Source organism: Cephus cinctus, unplaced genomic scaffold, assembly GCF_000341935.2.
Source record: "Cephus cinctus unplaced genomic scaffold, Ccin1 Ccin1_scaffold0575, whole genome shotgun sequence".
Taxonomy (NCBI): domain Eukaryota; kingdom Metazoa; phylum Arthropoda; class Insecta; order Hymenoptera; family Cephidae; genus Cephus; species Cephus cinctus.
In genome coordinates, this window is record NW_014333224.1 from 42,126 (window position 1) to 51,127 (window position 9,002).

At 44.4% G+C, this 9,002-nt stretch overlaps 2 protein-coding genes across 10 annotated transcripts in view; one reads left to right on the forward strand and one right to left on the reverse strand.

Annotated features, from left to right (window-relative positions):
* The window catches only part of LOC107268630 (flotillin-2), a 105,990-nt gene that overhangs the window by 33,249 nt on the left and 63,739 nt on the right, over positions 1–9,002 (forward strand). The window lies entirely within an intron of this gene.
* Positions 2,665–6,966, reverse strand: LOC107268627 (glucose dehydrogenase [FAD, quinone]). 5 transcript variants are annotated; one of them, XM_025085895.1, is made up of 6 exons: positions 6,401–6,966; positions 5,765–5,876; positions 5,426–5,523; positions 5,104–5,328; positions 4,694–5,007; positions 2,665–4,425 (listed from the first exon to the last, which is right to left on the reverse strand). In XM_025085895.1, exons 4-6 carry the CDS (start codon positions 5,239–5,241, stop codon positions 3,009–3,011), a joined length of 1,869 nt encoding a protein of 622 aa, XP_024941663.1. In that variant the 5' UTR covers positions 5,242–5,328; positions 5,426–5,523; positions 5,765–5,876; positions 6,401–6,966; the 3' UTR covers positions 2,665–3,008. The 5 variants fall into 5 exon arrangements, with proteins under 5 accessions (XP_024941663.1, XP_015597082.1, XP_024941664.1 ...); XM_015741596.2 differs by lacking the exon at positions 5,426–5,523 and adding an exon at positions 5,973–6,179 and having other exon boundaries at positions 6,401–6,964; XM_025085896.1 differs by lacking the exon at positions 5,426–5,523 and adding an exon at positions 5,973–6,179 and having other exon boundaries at positions 5,765–5,903; positions 6,401–6,964.

Below are 9,002 nucleotides of genomic sequence, written 5' to 3' on the forward strand. Positions count from 1 at the left end.
GGGTGGGGCCCTGCACCGATTAACAGCTGATTGCACCTGACATTCTCGGGTATCGATCTTCGCGCACGAATGCCATCGGCATCGATTTTGTGGAAGTTATTAGTTCCGACATTTTTTTCCATCGCGACGAAAACGCTCGAGCTCAGAACCGGATGTAACCTTAATAGACGCAATGAGATATGTGGTAATGAATGCAGCTGTTCTGCGATTTTCCAAATTTGAATAGGTGCCCGTAACCGTGACATTCGACGAGAGGCGCGATCGATCTTGAATTCCTTTTTTTTTTTAAGGCGACCTTTCAATGGCGTCCCAGTTCCTTTATTCACGACTACTTTCACTCGCCTCGCCTCTTCTCGCTCTTTCGACGCTCCCGCCTCGGCTACATTCCCGTGTCTAATGCTGCGAGCTGGTTCGGCTGTTTGCCGAATAGCTGCGTGTTGCCATGTCCTCCGATGAGTCAGTACACCTTTGGACGACCGCTGCCCAGGAGAAGGGAAGATTTCACTTTCGTCTCGTGAGCTTGCACTTGGGTCCAATTTGTCGAAAATTAAATGACGACCTTCGGATTGTTGTTAGGTGATCACTTTGTCCCGTGACGAAGATCTAAATTAATTGACGTTCGATCGTCGGTCTTACGCAATTGAATTATGTGACGTCTCTGTGGTTTTATTGCCACTGTGCCTTATTTATGATCTTGATTACGCACTGGACTTTCTCTTAATATTTTTATTCGAGGCTGAGTGAAAGAAAAAGTTACTAAATGAAACTTCAACGCTGGTGGGATAGGAAATGCGTATCAGTGCTAATCCGTGATTCGGAAGTTACGTCGATCGGTCAAAGGTCAACGGAGTAAGGAAGAATTTGAAGGTTCTTTACAGTCTCGCTTTCGGCCGGCTGCTGTTACGGGATCCGACCCTTTCGATCGTAACGGTATTCGTTGCACCATTCACTCGGCCTGGTGAGGTCGTAAATATTCAAAGTAATTACTGATGTAGCGTCGACCGCAGAGGTTATTAAACTTCCAAGAGAATCGTACTCTTGAGACATAATTTCGAAAACTCTTTATTTTTTTTTTTTTTTTTTTTTTTTTTTTTTTTTTTTTTTTTTTTTTTTTTTTTTTTTTTTTTTTTTTTTTTTTTTTTTTTTTTTTTTTTTTTTTTTTTTTTTTTTTTTTTTTTTTTTTTTTTTTTTTTTTTTTTTTTTTTTTTTTTTTTTTTTTTTCGATTGATTGACTTACGATTTAGACCCAAATAGGCACCCGCGGCCCATACTTAAAGCCAAGTCCACATTGTTCCATCTTTTAAAAGTCTCAGCAAGATGTCAATGAATTGCGTAACTTGTCAATACATAACTCAGATCGAAGTATGTCAAATGGCACGTTACACGTTAACAATGTAAATTGCAAAAGCAGTCGTTATACTTCGTTAAATCAGTAAATTGTCCCAAATATTTTTATTATGTCACTTTTTAAGCAGCACGACCTAGATTATTCAATTTATAATAAAACGTTCCGAGGAAAGGAAATTTCGTCGACGAAATTGGAATTCCCTCACAGGGTGGGATTGTCGTTTCGTTGGTATCGGACGGCAGCCGTTTGGCTTCGACCCAAATTTGACAGTGAAACGAAAGTTGATATCATCCTCTGCTTTTATCTTCTTATTTCTCGTTCCGTTGCGTCCAATTTTCACATAATTAATTGTACTTTTATAAAAACTATACTTGAATCAATATTATCACCCATTAGATGTATTAACGTGAAAAAAACAATTGATTTATTGTACTGCGAATTAATGCAATATCACAATTTTATCATAATTCGTGGTCGATGCTATACAGGGTCATTCACAACAACTTCAAGTTAGTCTCCTCGTTCGATTACCATGGCAAAAATCACTTTTAGATCGTTTGTCCGTCACGAATAACCCACTGTTCATGTTTCTCGTGAATTCCGATATGGCTGTTTGCTTATTATTATACTAAATCAATAAATCAGACAGTTGCGATCGACAAGGCAACTCTCGTCAGTTATCGATTTTCACTTTATTTTCCCATTTCAGCCATATTCTCCCCCATCGTGCAATAGTACGTATGTTCAAAAACTTTTCTTTTTTTTTTGCTATTCACCTTATTTAGCCACTTGTCAAATGCCCAAAGTGCCATTGTGCGATGGCGATATGGCCGGCAATTTAAATACCAATAAAATGATAGCAAGCACTATCATTTCTCAGATATAAGGAAAGGTACCAACGTAATGTTAATGACAAATATAAGTGATATGTGAAGGAAAACAAATTTTCACTATAGGAATTTGAGCAGCAATTTTTAACTGCTAACCAATATTGACACTTTGAATACAGTATCGATAGTCTTGAACTGTACAGGTATACTTCTACGAAAGCACACACGTAGCAGTAGAGAGGTGGAGTCGGTGGTAGGAAGAAATAGAATTTATCGAGAATCGTAGTCCATTACACGTGTCACAGATGCCATTGTGAGTGCACCCTTATTGTCAGCCAAAGCCTGGGATCGACTGACAATGCTGTTACTTGTGTCTTTGTCGTTGAGTAGCGTCAACGCGGCTACTTGATGACTTTGACTTTGCATTATTTAAATTTTATTGTTTATTATTAAAACTACAGATTAATAAATTTTTATGTACACAAATCCTTTGGACGATTGTATTAAATTAATTGAACGCTATAATAAAAAGTCCTTAAAGTTAATTGCAGTAAACGATTTGATTGATTTCGGAGCATTTCAATTGCCGTGACATCGACGATCGATATAATTGTCAAGCATTCGTTGATAACGAAAGATGCAATTAAATAATTAAAATCTATTCTGGATTGAAGTACGCGTTGATTAGCAGTCTCGATGTAGTGGACAGCTTTAAGTTTTCGCAAAGAGATGGCACCGCTGTCGAATAAATATATATATCAAGTAATGACTATCCGTAGATGGATTTACGTGATCAAAGATTAGCTTAAACACAGAAATTCCACTATAGACTATCTGCCTCGGGTTCTCTTGAGATTCCGGACTCGCCAGTCCTCTTTGATCATGTCACTGGCCTTCTCAGCGATCATGATGATCGGCGCATTTGGATTCCCGCTGACGATGCTGGGCATGATGGACCCGTCGACGACCCTGAGTCCCTTGACACCGTAAACGCGCAGCCGGGGATCGACAACGGCAGTTGGGTCAGTCGGTGGGCCCATCTTACAAGTTCCAGTTGGATGATAAATAGTGAAGGTGAAATGGCGAATGGCGCACTCCCAGTAGTCGTAGCTGCCGAAGGGATATATTTGACAGCCTGGCATAGGGATGCTGTGGGGTCTGGAGCCGAATCTCTGAAAGGCCGAAGTGTTCGAGACGGCCATTGCTATCCTGATACCCTCGACCAGGACGTCCACGTCCTCCTTGTGCGTGAAGTAATTAGGGTTGATGTCCGGATACGTAAAGGGATCCCTGCTCCTCAGTCTGATCCATCCGGTGCTCTTTGGTCGCAGCAGCAAAGGCAGGATGGTCCAAGTTTCCGCGTCGACCAGAGGCTTGTACACGGTGTTGTAGACGCTGTCCCTCAGGGCGAGGATCTTCCTGATCTGATCACCTCCGTCGGAATTAATCGAGCTGGGTGCAAAGTGGAATTGAATGTCCGGGTAGTCGCCGGACTTGTCGGCGTACTTGGAATTGACGAAGGCCAGACCCTCGACCCCCAGGGTAGTCATGGGACCTCTTTCGTTGAGGATGTACTCCATGGCTACAGAGAAGCTCTGGAAGCGACTCTTCTTGAGGGTGACGGGTTCGTTGATGATAAACGTCAGACCACCAAGACCCACGTGGTCCTGCAGATTGTCACCGACCCTCAGGTTCGAGACTACCGGAATCGCGTGCTGGGCCAGATGTTCCTTGGGACCGACTCCGGAGAGCATCAGGAGCTGAGGTGAGCCGATCGCTCCCGAAGACAGGATCACTTCCCTGCGCACCCGGACCACCTGACGAAGACCGTCCCGCAGGAATTCCACCCCTGTCGCTCTCTTGTCCCGGTTGAAGAGCACCCTGAGGACTTGAGCGCGCAAGGCGATGTGGAGGTTCCTCCGGTTCTTGACTGGTCTCAGGAAGGCCTTCGCCGTCGAGCATCGACTGCCTCTCCTCATCGTGCCCTGAGTTATCATGAACCCAGTTTGATTGGCCCCGTTGATGTCACGATTCTCGTAACCCAGTTCCGAACCCGCCTTGACAAACGTGACGGACAATGGCGTCCTCCAGGGCGACTCCTGCACCGTCAGGTAGCCACCCGAGCCGTGGTAGGGGCTCCGTGCTAAATATGGATTCCTATTGTCTTCCGATTTTATGAAATAAGGTAGGACCTCCTCGTAGCTCCAGCCTGGGTTTCCCATTCGCGCCCAGTTGTCGTAGTCCAATCTAAAGTGTCAGACAATCAAGCACAACCTTACACCTGTGTTTCTTCTCAGTTGGCAAGAAGGAAACGAGTTCATTGTTCAATTCACATGAAAGGGTGAACTGCGCGCTTAAGAAATCCCAGAAATCCCAGAAATCCCAGGAATCCCACCGAACGGGTCTTATCGAATAGCAGAATAGCAGGAGGTTCACGCCAATCTCCATCGGCTCTAATATCCTCCTAATTATTTCGCAAGAGCCTCGTGCGAACTTTCATTATTCCATTACCCACCTGTTGCCGCGCACGTAGATCATCGCGTTGAGGACGCTGCTGCCTCCAAGGACTTTTCCACGGGGCCAGTTGCACCTGTCGCCGATCATCGCCAAGCAGTAGGCTGAGCTCGTCGGCGGCGACGTCTGATATTTCCAGTCGAATTCCGAGAGCTGCGTGTATCCGGCGAGGGCCGGCACGTCCGAGATTTCATTCTCGTCGCTCCCAGCTTCCAGCAGGAGCACGGTCCAGTTTGATATTTCCGACAACCTTGATGCCATCACGGCGCCAGCGCTTCCCCCGCCGACCACTATGAAGTCGTACATCCCCAGCAGCTGCAATCGCGGTAATCGCGGTTGTTCGCGATTATTTAAAGTCTTTGGGTTCGTTTGCAAAGGAAGGACTTTGACGGCGAATCCTCGAGTACTTACCTCGCGTGCATCCGGCGCATGCGACTCAGGATCCACGTTGTTGTAGCGAAACAGAGTGAACCCGATGGTCAGCAAGGGGATCAAACTCAAACCGAGGAGCGAAGACGTCCCTGCCAATCCAGCCAGCCCGATCGGCATTTTCGAGCGCCGCCAATCCGCATTCGTCGATTTCTCTTCACTCCTTAGATATTCTCATGTTCGAGAACACCGGAGGACTTGCAAGACCTGTGGGAAGAATTTTTGAAATTTTTGAAATTTTTCATTCGATACATCAAATCTTCGATCGGCTATCGATTAATTGACATTCAATTGGCAATCTTACGAGTATTCTTCAGGTTCGTTTACATCTAATCGAATGAATTTACGCTCTCGGCAGCCAGTCGGATTCTAAGGATTGTTCATCTCCTGCCTCTGCTCTATCTAGTTAGAAAGTGAAGAAGCTGGGCTGCACGTTAACTGTCGTTTCTCACGACGTACTCGCGGCCGACGACCAAGATTCATCGTCGCCGACTGAGCAGCGACGGAAACCGCGAGAGTCGCCTTTGAGGTTATACTTAACCGATCTTCAAATTGTCTAATTTTCAAATGCACGGTTTCCAGTATTATTTAAATTGACAGCTGGGTGGGAATAATGTTGAGTATCCCGGTGAAATTTGTTTACCTTTGATCGGTAGAAGCTGGAGATCGCTTTCGCCAGGAATTCCGTTATCTCTTTGCCTTTTGGTCTGCTGGCTGATCATGCGTTACCACACGGCACAGCATCCTGGGTCCACCTGTGACAGTGATTCGTTCAGCAGGATCTGCATTGCGTCTTAACAATTCCCAGTTAACCGGGTCAACAGTCAATTGTTATTTATTTAAACATTTACCAAGTTACGCCCCAACACGCGGCTCCCGAGACTCTTTAATGTATATCTTTGCTTTAGCTAGATTTTCGTAAATCTCTTCAGTCTTCCTAGCGTCGCCGTATAATTAATCAGAGCCACGCATGCTCGGGTGCTCAAGTCTTAAAAGTCTATTTGACTTGCACGAATGTGTAAATAGAAACGTGCCGGGACGATGTGGGACTCGAAGAACTGACAAGCAGACAGGTCAATATTGTCAAACGATGATTTCTAATAGATCAATGATGATAATAATGATGCCTCAAGAATGATTGAAAAGCGATTTAAAAAAGTAGCAAATTATAAGAAACAAAAGTTAAATGTTGGTCTTTGATAGCTTTGAAAATTTCAAATTGTCACAGCCAGTGGGTTAATATCACAAAGGACTAAATAAATCTAATTCACGAACGCACCTCCTTCCTCCTCTCTGGTAGATTCTTCGCGTCCCTCGGTCGAACCAAGAATGACGATCACTCTCGAATATAAAGAAGCAGCCGGCGAAATGGCAAGAATAGGAAGCGATGCAAACTGATTGGTCTCCGGATCGGTCGGAATCGTCTCGTAGAGGCTCAGAGGAGCACCGGTCGAATCTGAATACGTTGTCCCGAGTCGTGGTGAATGCCGAGAGTGAAAACCAGTCTGCGCCCCCACCAGCACCTTTCATTCCTTGCCAACTTTGCGCTACCAAAACCCAACTCACAACTCCCAGCTGTGGCACGCACTCGGATTCTCTAATGGACATGCGGCCAGCACTTTCAGCGCTCGCGATCGCTCCTGGAAAGACGGGAAAGACGGGAAAGCCAACGAGCTGTTCCTTCTTGCGATACAGCCATCTCGTTCCCTTAGATCCTTCAGGCTTAAATCTAATTGGACGATCGTCGCAGTCCCACGAAAACGTCCTTGGAAATGTACGGGGTGTCCGGTTTTATTAAATGAACCGACAGTCACAGGCCTAATGGTCACATGGAACACTTTATTCTCATACTTCATATGGGAATTAAGAATCGAATGAAACTTTTGTTCCATGAAAAATTATAATAAAATATTTTTATAATTCGAAAAATATTCATTTTGAAAAATCATAATATTTCTTCCAGTCTCAGTAAATGGGAATCAGATCGATCATCCTCGATAACGATTGCTTTCCAAGCATCTCACGTCCCTGGTTAGCCCGAGCTAAGAGCTCCGAGTCATATTACTTGTCTTTCTCTTTACTTTCATTAAAGCGACTAAAGGCTGAATCTCCCTGCGAGCACTTTCTCCCTTCCACGTCTACGTGCCGTTAAGACTCTGAGATTCGCTTCAACTACTTTTCCCTTGATTCCAGACGGCATTGACCTTGGCCCTGCACGAGCCGCACCAAGGGCACCAAGCTTTTCCCCTCTTACGGCTGAGCCAACAGGCATTTGGCACTCTTCCTCCCCTCCTAAAAGATCTTTAAATCAATCACTGTCTTTCAACCTGTCGCTTTTAAAAGTCCTTATCAGCACTGATTACGCAGTTATATAGTATAAAATCCATATGCACTTGCAGCGCGACCTGCGCGAGTACTTGCAATCAATGCGCAAAAGGCCTTCGGACTTCAGTCCTAAATTTCACCAAGTAGACATTCCCGACGCGTGACAGTCCTGAACGCTCGCGCAATACTTCCGCCGGCAGATTGCGCAAAGTTAATGTTCTTACGTGTCTCGGAGTGAAGTTCATTTCTCCTTATTGGCACATGAGGTGCATTCCAATGGGTTCCTTAAAAGAAAGGAAAGGTCGCTCCGAGTCTAGGAGCTACGTGTCAATTGGATTTCGGCCTAGGCGACCTGTGACTCTCAATTTCAGGTTAGCACACAGAAAGTAAATTCTCCTTCACCTCTACAAACAGATCTGTGGCCAGTTAACGATTTTTCATTTTTCTGACGTTTCACTTTATTTTCCTTTTTTTCTTTCTATTTCTTCAACTTCAAGCAATTTATTTATACTGGAACTCGAGTTGCCTCTCGTCTGGATTCAACGCACGATATAGTAGTTAGCAACTGGACGAGTAATAGACCGGAACAAGTTCGTGCATATCAACCTTTTTTTTTTATTTATCCTTTTTTCTTCAGTTTTTCTATGACGTCAAACGCGACTTTTAAGTAATTGTTGCAAATCTGTGACTGACTAGATTTCCATTATCGGACTATACGCTTGATGGAATTCTTATAGAAGATAACATATTCACCGTACTCGATGTGTCGTGACACTGGACAAATTCCTATATACGATCTCTTGAGGTGTTTTTTTTTACGTATTTCTCGAAGTATTTGTTATCGCTTACAGTCGCGTCCGATTTATCGCTAGAATGAGTGTTGCGCCATCGTGTCCTTTCTTGGGCCACGAAAAGGCAACCCTCTTTATCGACGCGAAAGTTGGTCAATCCGAAGCTTTGCCAATCTCTCGCCAGAGTGCGCTGAATTCAAGGCGCTTACCGACGTCTAACCTTCTAACGCATTCCCGTCTCTGTGCAGACTTGTTGTTTTTCTCAAAGCGCGATAACGTTTTCTTCTGTGCCGCGTCACGTGTGCCGTAACAACGAGTACGATTGCCGCAAGATCAAGATCAATTCTTTGTTGTTCAGCTTAATGCCTCGACAATAATAGTTACGAAAATCGAAAATCGACTACTCCACATTCTACGACATCGTGTTACGCATACGTGAATCTATGAAAATAACAATTTGTAACCAAGAATCGTGTACATGGACACATGGCGGTTATGAAAAATTAAAAAACAATACAAAAACTTGATGATTTAAAATGTCATTTCTGACAACAACTTCAGTCGCAATCGCATGCACTCGTACCGCGCGTATATTTATCCTTGACCACAGCACCGAGACTTTCCCCTCGAGTGCATTTCGTCCCGCTTCTGTGTACTTAGTGTGCCAAACACCAATAAAATCAGATTGGTATTGGTGAATTGCGCAACCTTGCCTCAGGTGAAATTTACTTTCATTCGTGGCAAGAGTGACCGATTTCATTGGAG